Here is an 18888-nt window from a genome sequence, read left to right on the forward strand (position 1 = left end):
TGTGTTCCAATGCAGCTGCCCTTGGGGACCAGGGTTCGCATCCCGGTCTCACCAGAGTTAGTTTAATCTCGGCTCGAGGGTTTGTTGCACTTCAGTGATCGTTGCACTACAGTGACCCTGTCTGGTGTCTCTCTCCTTCGTATTGACAACCGGCTGGGTTGCACAACGAATCCTCAACAGTTACAGTAGTAGGGGGGTAATTGGACACTAGGTCAGGGTAGAAAATAAATTCATAAAGACTCTGACATCTACCATTTTCACGCTGCCCTGACTTGACAAATGTGATCAATATTATTTCCAGTGTTCAAACACGTTGTTCTATGTACACTGAGATAGGAAACAGTAGTCCTACTTTAAAACAGGTGTTGGTGTTCTGGGTCAGAAATATATGTACAGTCAGTGGCGGATTTAGGTATGGGCGACATGGGCCGATTAGGATGGCGATGCCAGGGTAATGGGCCACTGCCCAGGTCAGCATCTTATCAGGGGCGGTATGGGGCATGATGCGCACAAAAAAAAAATACTGTGACTATGTTTCTTCTTCTGTTTCTACCATTTCTACCTCACACACTGATGATTGCATAAATCCACACAATCACACACACAGACACACCCACTAAAGAAGACATTAAAATGGTTCTCTTATGCATGTCATCTTTTATTCCATTGTTGTCACATCACAAAGACCAAATAGCATCAGAAATCTATGAAGCAAACCACAAATGAGAATGTTCAGAGCAGTAGAAAAACAAAAAGATAAGCATTGCCAGAACAAAACTGGGTATTCTTCTGTTACACTATTATCCTCATCACTCGTTTTATTCATTAGAAACATACAAACACATACTGTACAACATATTTTTTTCCCAAGTACCATTATCGAAAAAACCTGAAGAAAGTTATCAATGTTAACTGCTCCTTCTGTAGCTCTCATACTGAAACAATCTTATTTGGCATTGTCCCTTTGTGAAAGTGTTATGGCAAGAGTTGCCAGTTTGTGATCTACAATCTTTGTAATCGTTTTCCATTATATTGAAAAAATGTGCTGATTCACTGATTACAACAAGAAACAATTTTATTGCCTCCGCCCCAGTGTCATTGCAGGGCGAGAGGTAATGCTTTCAGTGGCGTGTGTTGGTTTGTCCGTTCGTCAGTTAGCAGAATTATGCAAAAACTACCAGACCGATTTTTATGAAACTCTGTGGAGGGGTGTAGCACAGGCCAACTTAGAACCCACCTAATTTTGGAGTGGATCCACATCACAGGACGGGTCCATGAGCCACACAAACATGGCCGGCCATTCACCTCCATTAATTTTTTATGGACTCAGGACTTTTTATGGGCTCAGGAGTGAAAAATTCCCCCCATTCATTATTAATGGGGGAGGGTTTGAAACGGCCATACCGGTCCTGTATCTCAACATGGGAAGGTCACAGAGACACAGGATGGACAGAAAACTCTCCACCTAACTAATGTAGCAATACCAAATTTCCTGCTCGCAGGCATGTGTGCGCAGTTTCACGAAATACATTGATGGGTGGAGGTCTATGCTCTCAGAGCACCATTTTTTGAGAAATGTAATAATTCTTCTGGAGAAATTAATGAATGCAAATATGCCAATAGGAAATTTCTTTGTCAAGAAATGCGAACAGTACATGAGCATTATTCCATTTTGTAATAATTAGAAAGCGACACTTGATATTTGTAATACCTTTAAGATGTTCATAATTAAGGTGTAATATTGTTTAATATCTTCTTTGTGGCTGGTCTGTATACATACTTCTATGTATCATGGTTTTGTGATTGGTCTGTATACAGTATATACTTCTATGTATTGTGGCTTTGTGATTGGTTTGTACACATACTAAAGTACTATGTATTGTATACTTGCTGTTCCCATGTGTTTTTGAATAAACTTCAAAAAATAAAATATATATATATATTCCAATTTAACACAGCCCAGTGATTGTACACTGATGCCCTCTGCTAGTCTCTCCAGTAAAGACATTTTAAGTTTCAATAATGTGACCTGTGTTCAGTTTCATTCTAAATCAAACCACTGTGGCTGGCACCTATGTACTGTTTGGGATCTGGGAGGTTTAGACAGGTGAAAGTAACATGGTTGTTATTCTCACAAGTATTGGTTAAGCAATTCCAACCAGCCAAATCAATTAATCAGAATGTGTTTCATGGTTGGATAACAACACTTGTGTGATAATGGTACCTAAATATCAGCCTAGTGCTTTGATTGAAAATGTGAATGTGGCTAGGGAGCCTATGTACAGTAGCCTATCTGAGCCAAGGGAAAATCTGTGCTGCCTGCATAGTCCCTCCATTCACTACCGTAATCTGGCCAGTGAAGTGCCGGTAAAAGCATGACGGATCTGTGCCCCCCACATATAATGCCCCAATTACAGAATTATAATTCCAGCACCCGCAGGTTGCCCCACTCTGCCGTTTCTCGCTAATCTGTAATCTGTGTGGGTGCTCCCCCTGCAGGTCAAACCTCTCTCCCACAACTGCTTTTCTTCATACAGTGTCAATAACAACTCTAATAGCATTCTGGGAGAAACCAGAGTGACTCTACCATTACTGTTATACAAGCCCCCCTGGGTGTTATCCCAACACACACACACACACACACACACACACACACACACACACACACAGTAATTCATCATAATATCCCTCAAATCTAATTTTCTAAATAGTACATCTTAAAATTCAATGAGCATTAAAACAAAAATAATTCATTTAAAAAATGATAACATTAAAATAAGCTCCAGCAATTTAAGGGTCCTTTTAAATGGCTTCTCTCAGTCACATCTTCTGTCAGAAAGTGTCCTGCTATGCCACATTTGGCAACATTTCAGTTAGAGGCAGACTTGGAAGGAGGGTGAGGTGGGAGATGCACAATCACAACCAAAAAAAACTAAATAGAGGTTGCACTATGATTCACAATAGAGTATAATGAAGATGGCACTCATAAAGGCTATGCTGATGTGTGTGTTTGCATATGTATATCAGTATATCAATTCAAAATGTCCTTAGGAGAGTTTAAACAGCCTGGGGGGCCTGTATTCACATGTGTGTGTGTGTGTGTGTGTGTGTGTGCGCGTGCGTGTTTGTGACCATGTGTTTTTAGCTATATTGACATGTATAATATGTAGATGAGATGTAACCTCTGTGTCATTTCCTTTGTGAATATCCACTTATCCATGCTTGAGTGCTCTCATACTTCTTGGAAACAGTGTTGCAAGGGTAATGTTGACATGTTGTAGCTAGCTAGCTAGCCAGCAAGCTTTATTTTGGAGAAGCTTTTTGACAGGGGAGATTACATGAATCTTTCTTTTTTCAGTTGACCATTTCAAAAACTGATTGACAGCAATATTGCCCCAGCAATTCCCCCTAGTATCACCAACCTAACACATCTCCTCCAAACCCTCCTCTTTCTCCTAATACACCCACAACCACTATATCATCGCCCCCACTCCTCTCCTCTCCCCCTCTAACTCGTACCTTCAGTCTGTTTCTATGTGTGTGTGTGTGTGTGTGTGGGGGGGGGGGGGGGGGGGGGGGGGTTATACTGTCTCTCTCTAGAACTCGTCGTCGGAGCTGAGTAGCAGGGTCTTCTCGTTGTCCCCGCGCGTGCTGAGGTTGCTGTGGCTGCGGGAGACGGGCTGACCCCCGCGCCGCTCCAGGGTGGACTGCTGCGTGTACTGCTGGTAGGCCGGGGAGAAGTTATGGATGGCGTCCTGGACCATGTCCCCCGGGTTCATGGTCTCCTTCAGGCTGCTGGAGATGCTCTTCATGGGGGCACAGCGACCTGGGGAAGGCAGGCGGGGAGGGATGGAGAGTGAACACATCAGCTGTGTTCTGAATCGCTCCCTATTCACTATATAGTGCACTATATAGGGGGTCAGCCATTTTGTTTGTAGTGTCTGAATTCTCCACGGAATTTTCGTTCCCTATATAGTCCACTATTTATTACCCACAATTCACCTTGATTTCCAGGGAACAGTGCATGTACACTACATTTTCTCCGTTCCCTAGGTAGTTCACTACATGGTGAACCCCATATAGGGAATAGGGAGTGAGGGAACGAGGGAGCGATTCTGAACACAGCTATCGAGTTGATACGTGGAGCTGATGGAAAGGCAGAGGAGGAGGAAAGGGAATGGTCAGGGGATGGTTTTGTATTATGTGGACATGGAGGAGCCGGAGTGCATGGAGTAAACACTATGAACAGAATGGACAGCCACAGACTGTCACATGCAGAACGCAGCCATTCAAAATGATATAACAAGCACGCGTGGAGGGCTGTAATGATAACCGCGTTGCCGTAGTGATGTGATGCCGCGGGGTGGAGCTCATTACCATCATCACAGCAATCTCTCTTTTTTTGTTGGTGACGGTTACAGGAGTGCATATGGTGTGTGATATGAATTGTAAGCTTACTAACACAATAATCATTGTTAGCGGGTAGTAGTAATAGTTATCATCATTGACTGTCTTCCATCCTATTTATAAGTTCCAACAGTGCAAGGGCTTCTGGAATAACTAAACTTTAGCTCACTTCAGCTTGTGCACGAGGGGGAGCTGATAAGATCATCATCACTGACTGTCTCCATCCTGTGCAAGTGCAAGGGCTTCTGGAATAACCAAACTTTTCAGCTATTGTAGTCACTCAGCTTCATGTGCGAGAGACAGAGACGGAAGAAGGAATCAAGCCAGAGGGAATAACAAAATAATGAATGAGCATACTTCACACAATGAGCATACAAGTCTATACTTCAACTGCTCGATTGTTTGGTCGAAATACTCTCTTCCGACCAAGATTCTTTTGGTCGAGCAATCAAAAAGCTTATCATCTTTTTTAATCGTGTGTTGTTTTTCTTTCTGTTAACTTAAGATAAAGACTTTAAAGGCTTTAGGCTACATTTTGCAATTTGGAGAGAACTGAATGCACAGCCCATTTGCCAACAGCGTTATCATGTTATTTTTATTTTTATTATAACCTAGGCCTACTACTATAGCCCCACAATGAAGATGATTATGATAAAATAAAATAATGTAATGGCAGTGCATGCAATTTAATGTATTTAAATAATTTGGATGGCAAACTCAAGTTCGGTAGATTTGGGCCTACTGGAACTCAGTCCAAAAAGACTAAATTAGATCCTAATAAAATACCATAAAGAATAACTTATGCCAAATACAAGGGGCAGCTGGAAAATTTGGACGAGGCAATATAGTGCATTTGCATAATTGTTTTTTTGAACCGTGAACCGCAGGTATAGTCTATGTTGCTTTTTCACCGCTGTGAGAAAAAATCCACACATAGCCCTACACACGTGTTCTTCCAACACTGATGAAGGAATCAAAAATGCTAAATAAAATGAAGAAAATTGTTATGGGAACAGGTACAACTTAATAACACCACAGACAAAAGCAAACAAGCAGAGGTAGGGGGACACCAAACCCAGCTAGATATAGACCTACCGTACTGTCCATAGATAGGGAATGGGCCTTTCAGTGCAGCAGAGAGAGAAAGAGAGAGAGGGAGAGAGAGGAGGGAGGGAGGGAAGGAGGGAGGGAGGGAGGGAGGGAGGGAGGGAGGAAGAGAGACGACGAGGTCGGGGACAGGGGAATGAGGAAGATGTATAAATAAAGGAGAGATTATTATATATATATAGTATAGTGTTCATATATATATATACAGTATAGCGTAGAGTTGAAAAGATGGAGCAGTGTTAGAACAAAAGGAAAGACAGAGAGTAAAGGTATAATATGAACAGGTTAGGAGGTGACAGGACAGACAGACCAGAGGAGAGGGGGGAAATAAGAGAGGTAGAAGAGGAGAGAGAGATGACAGGTCAGTGGAACAAATTCACTGAAAAAGAGGAGAATATATTATGTTTCTTCACGCAATTGTTCATAGCTTTTACACGGGTGTAAGACAACATGTTCAGATACATGAAAAAGAGAAAAGCTGAGAGATATTAGGGGCGTATTAGTCCGGTGTTCCACACCGTCAGTCAGTCCGCCTCACCGTGAGAGTCCAGCCTCTTGTCCATGTAGACCGTGTAGGTGAAGGCGTGCCGAAGGGCCACGGCCGCGAAGAACATCTCAATGCAGATGATGAAGTTCTGATAACCGGCGGCGACCGTGCCCTCGCCCACGGACACCTCGGCAGAGCTGATGTGAGGGATGGCGCCGCACTTCTCCAGAATGGCCAGGAGCATGCCTGGGGGAGGAGAGAGGTCAGCGTGCGTTGGCTACTGTGAGAATAGACTGACCGGTCAATCTCTGTCAGAAGGATGGAGTTTCCTTGCGCAATGTCACAGATCAGGAAAGCATAGGCCTTGTTTATGTGTCCCCAAGATAGATAGGCCTACAGTGAAATGTGTTTTGAATGTTTGTGTGTGTGCGTGCGCGAGCGTATGTATTGTGTTTTACATCTTTCAACATGTGTGTGTAGAGAGAGAGGGAGAGAGTCTTGCTCACCCTGCCAGAAGGAGAGGAAGATGACAGACTTGACCATGAAGAACTTGAGCACGGGGCTGTAGGGGACGAGAAGATCACGCGTGGCAAAGTAGAAGAGGAAGAGAGCGTAGAGAGACAGGCTGACGGAGAAGTTGTAGATGATGGTCACGTACAGGTAGCCACTCGCCACACTGGGGAAGAGGAAGAGAGAGAGAGGGAGGGAGAGATGGGGAAGGAGATGGGGAGGGAAAGAGCGAAGGAGAGATGGGAGAAAGAGGGAGGAAGAGATAGGGAGGAAGAGAGGGAGGGACGGACAAACGGATATAGAGTAAGAAGAAGGGAAAAAAAAGTCTAATGTCTATGATTTGACGTTTCAGAATTGGATTAGCCAGTAATGTTTCTGTAACAGATAATATTGGCCAGGTTTCCCGAACGAGTTAAGAAGCACTTAACTCCAAATTACTTCTTAACTCCCATACAAAGGGTTGCTTAAGAAGGGTTCCTTAAGAAGGTTCTTTATCGGGAAACCCGGCCAATATTATTATTAGTCAGAAAGGCTGATTCACAGAGCTGGTACTGTAGGCTGACTGTGGTGTAAATATATCCCGGATCTTAGAGAGCAAACAAAACACAGAGCAAGACCAAAATCCCAAATTCTGATCTCAATCAAATACAGTACTTGGAGTAAAACTGATTTCTATTTCCAAGAAACCAAACGAACGAACCCTGCTTAACTACCAAGTTGGTCTCCAGTACTGTGTGAGAGAGGACTGTTTTCACTAGGTGTGAGGTGGACTGGAGTGAGTTGGAAAAGCTCTACGTACTTGAAGTCTCCGTCTCTGTACTTCCCAAAGGCCTGCAGGATGACTGTGATCATGGCCATCAGAGGCTTGACCACACAGAACTGCAGGGTGGCCTGAGAGGGAGGGATGGATGGATGGAGAGAGAGAGAGAGAGAGAGAGAGAGATGGGGGGGGGGGATAAGGTTGTTACCAAACCAAATAGAGGATGGTAAAGATATACAGGTATTTGTTGATATGTTAGTGCTATGACAAATCTGAAATGTGTGAGAGGGGAGGTTTTTTCTCTGTCACCTGTTTGCAGAAGCGGAGGAAGCCAATCGAGTAGGTCCTTCCCCAGAGACAGCAGGTTCCATACACACAGCTGGACCTAGAGGAGACAGGACACACACAACATCCCAACTATACTGTCTGACTGTCCTCCTTGTGATGAAGTAGAATACTAGTTTACATAGAGGGATACAGACCATGGACCTGAATCGGTAAGGGAGACGGGGAGAGGGAGAGAGAGAGGGAGACAGAGAGGGCAAGAGAGAGAGGGAGAGGGAGAGAGAAAGAGAGAGAGGGAGACAGAGAGAGGGTAAGACGGGGAGACAGGGACAGGGAGAGGGAGAGAGAGAGGGAGACAGAGAGAGGGAGACAGAGAGAGGACAAGAGAGGGAGACAGGGAGAGGGAGAGAGAGAGGGAGACAGAGAGGGCAAGAGAGAGAGGGAGAGGGAGAGAGAAAGAGAGAGAGGGAGACAGAGAGAGGGTAAGACGGGGAGACAGGGAGAGGGAGAGAGAGAGGGAGACAGAGAGAGGGAGAGAGAGACTTACTCAATAGGTTTTCCTCTTATCTCCGCCATGATGGCGCTCTCTCCTCCCAAGTACTCATAGCACAGGCTGAGAAAGTTGTAGATCACAAACGCTGTGGAGGAGCGTGCGCACACGCGCGCACGCACACACGCACACACACACACACACACACACACACACACACACACACACACAGTTTTTACAGATGCTAAGAAAGTAAAAGGAAAATTAATATCTGTTTGTATCAGTACATCATACATAAATGCTTTCATATTTATGCACTGACCAGTCCATGACAGACATAATCAATAAAGTATGGCTGGTGTGTGAATCGCAGCTGCACATTGGGCCTACCTACTAGTATTCATCATCTCTTTAGAACATAGTGAGGAACAGGATGCCAGACAAGAGACACACTAAGGAACACACAACCAGATTTCTATGAGAGCTCCTTGACAGCAGGCCATCGGCCATCTTCCTAGTGCATCAGTCACCGCTCTGGTTGGGCCTGCCTCCTGTGTTGTCGTGTCTCACACTAGCCCAGTTCTGCGGCGCAGGCTAGAGTGTCAGCGCACGGAACAGAGCGGAACAAGAGAGCGGAGGCAGGGTCATTGTCCTCTGTGGCCTCCAGCTAAACCGCCCCCCCTATTCAGCATGGATCAACATGCAGCCACGCACGCGCACTACAGAGAGCCACCCCTCCCTCACTGACTGTGCGGTTTACCAACACATATTCCGCCCTCTCGCTCTTCCCAACCAATCCTCTTTCCTCTCTCTCTCCTTTCCTTTCTCCCTCTCTCTCCCTCTGTGGCTTTTTCAGAGTGACGCGCTCTCTCCCTCCTCGTTCCTCCCCATCCCCTGTAATAGGTGTTGTTCCTCCTGACTGGGTGGAATGTGGCTTCAGACGCTCTCCCAGCTGTCCAGGCTGATTGCAGGGTGGCCGAGGCGGCCCGGAGAGCTCAACTGTTAACGTCACGTAACGTTACCTCAAACTCTCTTTACTGCTCTCCTCTCCTACTCGTCCTGCCTCTTTCAAGTTAACTTGCACACCATCATTAGGTGACTCATCAGGTCATTTTACTATGCATGGATGTACAGTCAGAGAAAGGAGCCCAATGGGTAACCTTATAGTACACTATGCCACCTGATATAGCAAAGAACTATGTAGGATGCCCCATGTGCATGGGTGTGTCACATGGTTTGTCAGTTTCAATGCCACCCTCACTTGCCCATGCTGGGTCCGATTTCAGGTTCCCTGACTTGCCAATGCACATGACAACCTTACATAAATACTGCTTTAGCAAGCTACGCCACCAAAAAGCTAGCGATACGATGGCGTGGGTGGGCGGTATTCAAACAGAGTGAGTTTAACCAATTCAACACGGTTTCATTGTTCATGCATACATGTGTACTTCTGTGGTAACAAACACGTGCGTGTACGAGTATGCTACCATGTGTACGAAAGTGCTGCAATGTTCTGTCTATACACAGCAGCATGGACGCCTGGGGCGACAGCTGCCACCTGGTGTGTGTACAACCTAGCCAAGCTGTCAGCTTCCCTGCACACACACACACACACGCACACCCACAAAGCAGGGCCTCTGACAGCACTCTATTACATGGGGTGCACAAACCATGTAAAGCCATTAACAAATCAAAATGCTGGTGAATTAAGATTCACAAAGTCAGGGGCTCAGCTCAGACAAAACACCTCCTGCCACAGTATTACATAACCAAGGGATGCTTGTAGCCACTCTAACACTAGAAGGCCCTGCTGCAGAAGTGCTGCTGAGATACACAGCAGGCTACCAACACTGTCCAGACAATTTATCTGTTCATAAGTGAGAGCTTGCTATGAACTCTTCAAGGCCTTGTTCGTTTGCATACTGTTGCTAGGAAACGGGCTTCCCCACCCCAGCAATCCCAGCAGGCCTTGGAGACGACAAGAGAACAAATATGGCCGCCGTCGTAAAGGCAGAGAGACCGCAAAGGCCATCTGTCACTGGGGATGGGAGAGATTTCCGCACGATCAGTCCTACTGGGGAATGCGGGGAAAACACTTAGTGAGTGGAGTCTATGTGCACTACAAATGACGTGTAAATATGTGAATATACAGAAGAAGATGTAATCCCTGTCTGGGAGAAGCACTGTGGTTGTGTGTGTGTGTGTGTGTATGTGTGTGTGTGTGTGTGTGTGTGTGTGCGAATATGCATTCATTCTCACCCTCGTAGCAGTCCCTGACGGTGTCAAAGTAGACGTAGTACTCCTCGTTGGTGAAGAACAGCAGGCTGAGCCAGGAGTCGAAAGCGTAGATTGGAACGATGAAGAGGATCCTGACGATGTGTCTCTGCTCGTTAGGAGAGCTGTAGTAACGCAGGTGCATATAGATCTGGGATGAAGGGAGGGGAAAGTGGAAGAGAGAGAAAGAGAGAAAGAGAGAGAGAGGGCGGGTAGATGAGAGATACAGTTGAGGTCAAAAATTCACATACACTTGTAAAGAACATGTATGTTATGGCAACCTTGAGTTTCCAATCATTTTTACAACTCATATTTCTGTGATAGAGTGATTGGCAGACATACTTCATTACAAAAAACATTCATGAAGTTTGGTTCTTTTATTCATTTATTATGCGTCTACTGAAAATGTGACCAGATCTGCTGGGTCAAGAATATACATGTACAGAAAAATGAATTATCTTATTTTGGTGATTTAGAAAGTTGTCAATCAAATTAGTTTTGTGGCATGGCCTCTTAACTTCTTGTGAGTGATTATGATTGACTACAGCTGGTGACTTCTCTGAGCCCATTTAAATAGGGCTCATTGGATACAATCATTAGACACAGCCACAAACGCTATAATGGGAAGGTCAAAGGAGCTCAGCACTTTGCAGCTGGCATTTCATTGATAGTGTTAGGTAGAAGTGTTTGTTGATCAAAACAAATATGGGACGTGGATGAATCCAAACATCTCTGGCTTTGTTGTCAATACAAGTCAATGGATTTTATATGATCAATAAAACCAGATCGGAAGCATCCTTTGTGGCGATTTTTTTTGTCAGAACATCAATGGACACCAGTGGCCACTTGGTGAGTTTATGGTGTTTTTGTCTACGTATACACCTATGAATCCGTTGTGTTAGCGGTGTTGGGATTTTTCTCGAGAGTGTACTGTTTGACGAAACTTTGATTTAGGTTGTTGTATATGATCTTAATAACCTTATAACATGGCTTATAATGCTAAATTCCGAACATGTCCTTTAAACCCCATCGAGAACATGTGGACACTAGTGCTGAAGAAACAAATCCATGTCAGGAAGCCAAACAGATAATGCTGAACTGCACCGATTCTGTCAAGAGGAGTGGTCAAAAATTCAACCAGAAGCTTGTGGATGGCTACCAAAAGAGCCCAATTTAAGTGAAAATAGCCAAGGGACATATAACCAAATATTAGCATTGCTGTATGTATATGTTTGACCCAGCATATTTCCGATTTCACATTTTCAGTAGACCCATAATAAATTCATTAAAAGAAACATGTTTTTTTGTGACAAAGAAGTATGTGCTCACTTATCACAGAAAAATAAGTTGTAGAAATTATTGGAAACTCAAAGACAGCCATAACATACATCTTTACAAGTGTATGTAAACTTTTAATCACAACTGTAGAAAGAAACAAGAGATTTAAGGGTTAGTGATTGTAATCACAAGTGGAGGTGATCTGTACTGTCAGGGACTATAGGATACTTAGGGCGTATTCACATAGGCTATGTTAGTGCGCACCATTGATGCGCACCAAAAGCGAAAGTGATACATTGTTTTCATTTCTCAGCTACTGCGGTTCGCTTTCACACAGCACTTTCTTTACTCTGGTCCAAATGCAGCACCACAAGTCACAGGAAAAGAATCAGTGCTGTCATTGGTCAATATCTTTCTGGGGGCGGGTGCAAGAGCATCATGAAAAACTTTTTAGGTCAAACATGTGGCGTGCACAATGTAGTTGCGTCAGTCCGAGGTCGCACGCACGCTTTCACACCATAATTGGTGCGCACAAGAATTCGGTTGAAGCCGCTCCGAGACCACCCCTTCTGGAGGGTCTCGGTGAGGCTGTTTTGGTGTGCACCTGAGTGTGATTGCTGTGTTCACACAGGACTAAACGAAGCGCTCTCGGGCCCAAAGCTCGTTTGGTGTGCACTAAATAGTGTCTGTGTGAATACACCTTTAGACCAGATGTCAATGTGAGGAGATGATAACAGCACAGACAATAACATCCTTAACAAAGCCAACTAAATTGCAGGGGAGCAACACAATGTGAAATCAGTTAACTTTACTGTCAACATGTGATAGAAAGAAAGTAGATTGTGTTTGAATATCAACAGCCTCCTCCCAGACAGAGACCACAGTTTAGTCAACGTGACCTATTGTAAGTGGGTTAGCTGAAACCAGTCGCGCCTCTCATGAAATCAATTAGTTTTCACCCACAGTTTCACTGTGACAGTGACTCTGAGGTCCAGCCCACATCCTGAGTAGAGCAGTCAATAACATGAGCATACTGGACTCTGTGTGTGAGTGTGTGTTTTTGAAGTGCGCAAATGCTAGGTACTGACAGTGGGTGCGCCTATTGACAATTTGATTCAGTGTGTTTTATTTTTCCATGCAGATGAACAGATCCTTATGTCATCAGCAGCTTTTGTCTGCTCCATCAGTTTCCGTTTCCCTTACACAATGTCCCAACTATCACCTTTCCTGGCCTGTGCACACACACCTTCAGTAGAATAACAAACAGCAGGCAATCACATACAGAGAGAAACAAAGAGGGAGAGACAGCAGAGCACCAAGTACTGTTGCTAGGCAACAGCCCCCGCTTTGTGATGATGTCACTGGGTGCACCTGTTGTCAGAGCAACAGTTCATCCTCATGTGTGAACAGGACGATCATTAACCTGAGATCAGCAGTGTAACGGGGCTCTAGACGAATAGAAACCAGGCTCTCCCCCGAGGAGAGGAATGATGTGGTCCAAATACTTCACATTTTTGGGTGTATGTAGAGGATTACTGTAGGGGTAATATAGAGGTTGAGAAGATGACTGTTGCCATTCCTTCTGGAAAAACTCAATTACACCTGCTTTTTAAAGGCGGGGAAATTTCAGTGCAAAGCAGACTTGAGCTTTCCTCTGCAGTTTTCATACATGCAACGGAATATGAAATCAGTCTCTCCTCTCCGCACATCTCCTCCCATGTTTGTGCATGCAGCACCCACTTTTTATATATGTATTTGTATTTTATATCTTGTATTTTGTATGCGTGATTTGTATTTTTGACACTCCACTGTGAAGCAGTCTGTGCACTCGTGCTGTGAAAAGCGCCATATAAATAAAGGTTTACTTACTTACTTTTCCCTCGACCCTGCCATGAATGCATATGCATGAGTAGGAAAAGCGTAACTTGCTCTTCTGCAGCAGGCAGAATGTGGTTTTAGCCATGTGCGGTCTGTTCGTACATACAGTACCATGACAGTACCATGCCATGTTTTATGGCACGTACTGCGACAAAATTACGCCTGAAACGGGCACTCGGCACCAGCGTTAGTACGTCTGCCCCTATGGGTCTTTGAAGCCTCGGCAGAGTTCCTCCACAGCTCCCCTGCCTGAGGACCGAGGTGTCCCTGGCTGGCTGGGTGTGTTCCAGAGCGCCGAGCCAGCTAATCAATCTGAGCCTGTCAGGCCTGCGTCAAGACTGAGGAAGCAGAGAGGAAGGGTCTGCTCCACATCGGGGAGCATCAAGCATGAAATCAGACTACATCGCGCTGTTACTACGCAGCTACTGGAAGGCAGTCATCTTGGACTGCAGTCAGCAACATACAGTGGTTAGGTAAACTAGGTTAAGAGCACTTGATGCATTTCAAATGGATGAAAGGATGTGATTTCTGTGTGTTTTTAAGTGATTGAATGAGTATCAATGTGTCTGTTGCAGTGAGTGAAACAGTGAGGAAGGGAGAGTGAGAAAGAGGGTGATAACGTGAGTGACCAAGCAAATTAATGAGTGTGAGATGGGGAGAGAGTGACAGAGTGAGCTACAGCAAATGAGCTAGTCTATTATAACCGCCCCCCCCCCCCCACACACACACACACACACACACACACACATACCTGGTGGCAGGTGAGCAGCAGGGCGGTCCAAACAAAGAAGCCAGACACTGTCTGGGCAGTGGAGGTCATGAGGAAGGTGGGCTCCTCGGGGGTGACCAGTGGGGCCACTGGTATCCAGGTAGAATTGGACCCTTGTGGGGCCGCTGTGGCCGGGGATCCTGGGGCCAGACCCACGGGGGAGTCACTCCCCAACCTCTCTGACAGAGGCATGTCTCGCCTCCACAACTGACTCATCTACAGGGGAGGCAGAGAGAGGCAGAGAGAGAGACAGAGATGAAGAGAATGGGTTATGGGATTTTGCTAATTGCATGGCACGTGGGCGTACATACACTTGCACGCGCAGGTTCACACACAGAGTTCTTCGTATAAATTGCAAACACTGTAAATTGCAATTGCAAACATTGCAAAGCATATCAAGCAAGAAGCTACTACTCGCTTCACAAAGTAGCCTAATTTATGCTGAGGTTGGGTGCAGCTTTTACACCGTCAGGAATATTAAAGTGGAGCTAGAGAAAGATTGGGGGGCGGGGGGGGGGGCAGAGAGAGGCTGGGGGGCGGGGGGGGGGCAGAGAGAGGCTATGAGAGAGATGGAGAAGGAAAGTGGGTGGGAAGAGGTTTTTTGAAGTTGACAGAGAGAGAGAGAGAGAGAGAGAGAACACAGGAACATAATAATTTAGTCAGAGAGAGACTTGGCATGACCCTGAGGGCCAGTGACCCAAATTCTCCTGCTCTGCTCCTTGTTTTCAGAGAGCAGGAACAAGCAGAGGAGAGACACAAATAGCCTACACACAAACAAATCCCCATAGAGCTCTGGGACACCTTGCCACGCATCATCAGTGTGTAGGCTCGCTATAGCATCTAGCTTAGAGCACACTGGAGTAGGCTAGTGTTATGGTGCTCACCTAACTAATAAACGGTAACCTCACACATCAGCTGAGCCTCAAATCACAGACCCTGTACAGAGATAAACTGTCAATAGATTGATTGATTGATTACCGGGCAAAACAGATAGCTTTGTGAGAGACAGAAAGACAAATAAGCAGTCCTATTTCAGGTTGACCGACATCAAACTGACACACTGTTTGATTTGATTTGATTGAGTTTACAGCCTGATTGACTTGAATTGATGCTACAGCTGAGACTATACACTCTGTTTTTACTGTACTACTGTAAATAGGAAGCTACTGTTTGTAACTTTTTTTGCCCTTATTATGCCTTTTGACCTCACTGTTTTACTGTGCTTATGTGTTGTCTGTATGGCTGCAACAAGGGAATTTCCCGGCGGGTATCATTTAAGTACAGTATCTATCTACAGTATATCTACAAACTATAGGCTAGCCAGTCAGTAAACAGATCAACATTAGGGGAGTTTTACTGTCACAGTGAACTGTGGCAAGGATGATTTCCTTCATCCTGTGTTGGTCTGTCACTAGCTGACTTTCAGAAAATAAGCAGCTGCAGCTATTGCAAAAATAGAGATCCTACATTAAAAGTTAGGCCAAGAAGTTCCACACAGCCCAATGCTCTAACCAGCAGTCTTCAATCAAAACACACAAACAATGTGTCGGTTCAAAATCCAAGAAGGCAGGAGAGATATTCAGTCCATCTGCATTATAGCTAAATATAGGCTTTGTTGGTTGTAGCCCTGGGTGACTCACCATACTTGACAAAAATTAAAGGAAAATGGCCGGAAGTATGGGTGACGCCTGATAAATTCATTGTGTGGGTTGAGAATGAATGCAAATCACAAGTAAAAGTAATAATGTGACAGTAACAGAAACATAGATGGATTGATTGATGATGATGATGTTTTACATTACTGTTACACCTGGTAGGTTGGTGGTAACACCATGTATTTTTGGAACTTGGGCTTGTCTACACTGGATGAATTAAACACAACTTGAGCCTAACTATCTGATTCAAGTGAAAGCCTGCTTATTGTAGCCTAGTGAATGGTAGAGAAATAGGCCTAAGGAAAGACTGGGTTAGCAGGTTTGGCCTGATAGATCCATAAAGAGATGACAAAGATGGTTCATCAGTCCTGCCAACAGGACCCCAGGGCACCTTTCAAAACATCTATTGTACTCTGACCTCAATCGTATTAGTAAATCCAACACAGGCTGTATATTATGCCTTCCAGCTACAAGGCATGACAAATGAACCACCATTTTAAGGACATGTTCCATCAGAAATAAAAACTACAACGTCACTGATCTAATATCACGTCTACTGTATGCAATACACTGAAAGCAAATTGAAGAGCAGCTAACATATTTTGAAATTGCAACAATGCTGCACTGATATCATTCACTACACTGCGTAAATAGAAATACCACACTATCACGGATAATTAGACCTTTCATGAAAAATTAGTCCATAAGCCTATATTAAATTGATATAATATAATGCTACACATGGACGCAAATGGCAACGCCAAAAGTTAAAATTCGTCCTTACAGGTGTAACACAACCTCCCCAAATCGTTCACAAATACAACAGCAATCCGCGAGCGATTCACGTTACGTTACTTACATCTGGCACCGCTGCGGTTTGATTTGTTCTCACTGCGGATGTTCGTATCCAAACATTAACTTTTCTTTCAAATTTATTGAAATCACTTATCTGTGCTCGTTAAAATAAAACCTAGTTATTATAATTTTTAAAAGTACGCAGCCGTTGTTATTGCTCCTTAATGACTTGCCAGTTTTTGCACCATGTTTACACCCAGATAAGCTTTATCTAGCTATCCTAGCGAGCTGCTAGCTAGCTAGCACTATTCTAGCTGGGTTGGCTGGCGTTCTCGAAAGGCAGCAAATACAAGTTTCAACTGTATTAATAGTCCATATTGCTCAGGTAAACGAAATCTCAGACATTAATGTAATTATCTGGATCCCTTCTCTTTATCTGTAGCGACCGTTCCCTCAACATCACCCAGCGGTATTCAGGATTACGGTGGTATCCCCTGGCTAGTCCAGAAACTGATGCTGTTCTTCTCACGCAGGCGCGTTGGTGGATCCGAAACCCCTTTTCGCAAAAACTGATACATTGGAAAATGATAAATTGAGGTCGGATTTACACATAGCATACTGTTAAAGTGTGCTTAATAAGTAGTGTATATATAAAATGCAGTAAAATATAAAAACAAATACGAAATATATCCAAAACTCAAATAATCGGATGAAAATAGGTAGGCTAATGAACATAAGTACGATCAGTAGCTATAGCGTATGTAGGCATGGTGTAGGCTAAAATATATGGTATGTACAGTATACAGATATATATTATGTGTAGCCTACATTCTAACGAGTTGTCTGTGATAAAAAACGACCTGCTGCCCACTATGCTGAGTAGGCAATATCTGCTGAATTATGTCCAGGTAATAGTGTTATGGGGTGGGGGGGTCCTGCATGGTGCTACTCCCATACCAGGCAGTGATGTTCCCAGCCAGGATGCTCTCACGCATGTATAGAAACTGAAGTATCTGGGGAGACACCCCGAATTCCCTCAAGCGTGATACAGTCTCTGCCGTGACTCCCAACAGTGTCTGTGTTTGTTGTCCATGTCAGGTCCTTGGTGATCTGGACATCAAGATGAAGTTGTCCACTCTACACTGGGGTCCCACTGATGTTTAGAGGCGGTATGTCCTCTTTTGCTTCCTCCCATATTCCACTAGCATCTCCTTCATCTTATTGACATTCAGATGGAGGATCCTGACCACCTAATCAGGCACCCCACCTCCTCCAGGAAGGCCTTTGCATCATTGTTGGAGATCAGACCTACCACAGCTGTATCGTCAGCAAACTTGATGGAGTTAGAATCCAAAGTGGCAGTCGTGTGTGTACAGGGAGTACAGCAGTGGGGACTAGAAACAGGCTTGGGGCGACCCAGTGTTGAGGATGTGGCTGCCCACTCTCACCGCCTGAGGTCTACTCGCCAGGAAGTCGAGGATCCACCTGCACAGGGGTGTTAATTTCCAGGTCCCTGAGTTTGGTGACAAGTAGGCTACAAAGGGGGTTATGGTGTTGAAAGCTGAACAATAGTCAATGAACAGCAATAATTCCCCTTCCCTTTGTCCAGGTGTGATAGGGCAGTGTTGAGGATATGGGCGATTGCATCCTCTGTGAACCTATTGGGTCAAAAGGCGAACTGTAGTGGGTCCAGTGTGCTGGGCAGTTGGGAGCAGAGTTCTTGATCAACCTCTCGAAGCACTTCACCACAGAGGTGAGTCATTTAAGGCAGGCTGGTCTCGGTTTCTTGGGTAGCCTATGTATGAGGATAATGGACTCCTTGAAACATGCGTGTAGGCTACGACAGACTTGTCCAGAAGTTGAATATTGCTGTGAACATCGGTGGCAGTTGGTCAGCGCATGGCTTGAGGACACACTCTGTGATACCGTCTGGTCCTGCCGCCTTCGGTTCACCTGCAGTCTGTTCACTCGCTTAAAGTCCCTTCTCACATCATGTTCAGAACAAGTAAAGGCTCTCCCTCCCCCGCTGCCCTCCTCTGCCTCAGACGCGATGCAATAGCCATTGTAAAAGTTGTAGCCAGCTGGACTTGCATGTGTTCATTGTTGTGGTGGACCCCCGCCAACATATGGGCAAGGTCAACGATCACTTTGTGGTTCGCACACATTAATACATACTTCTATAAATTAGCCTAG

General features: G+C 44.8%; 1 protein-coding gene across 1 annotated transcript; it reads right to left on the reverse strand.

Moving 5' to 3' along the window:
• Positions 1-652: 652 nt before the first annotated feature.
• On the reverse strand, positions 653-17167 carry LOC311309513 (transmembrane protein 184B-like). Its single transcript, XM_084438835.1, has 9 exons — positions 16760-17167; positions 14228-14461; positions 10306-10471; positions 8104-8194; positions 7581-7656; positions 7311-7402; positions 6508-6677; positions 6053-6247; positions 653-3826 (listed from the first exon to the last, which is right to left on the reverse strand). Exons 2-9 carry the CDS (start codon positions 14459-14461, stop codon positions 3597-3599), a joined length of 1254 nt encoding a protein of 417 aa, XP_084294961.1. The 5' UTR covers positions 16760-17167; the 3' UTR covers positions 653-3596.
• Between the last annotated feature and the right edge of the window lie 1721 nt (positions 17168-18888).

Source organism: Borostomias antarcticus (assembly GCF_949987555.1).
Source record: "Borostomias antarcticus genome assembly, chromosome: 5".
NCBI classification, from domain to species: Eukaryota; Metazoa; Chordata; class Actinopteri; order Stomiiformes; family Stomiidae; genus Borostomias; species Borostomias antarcticus.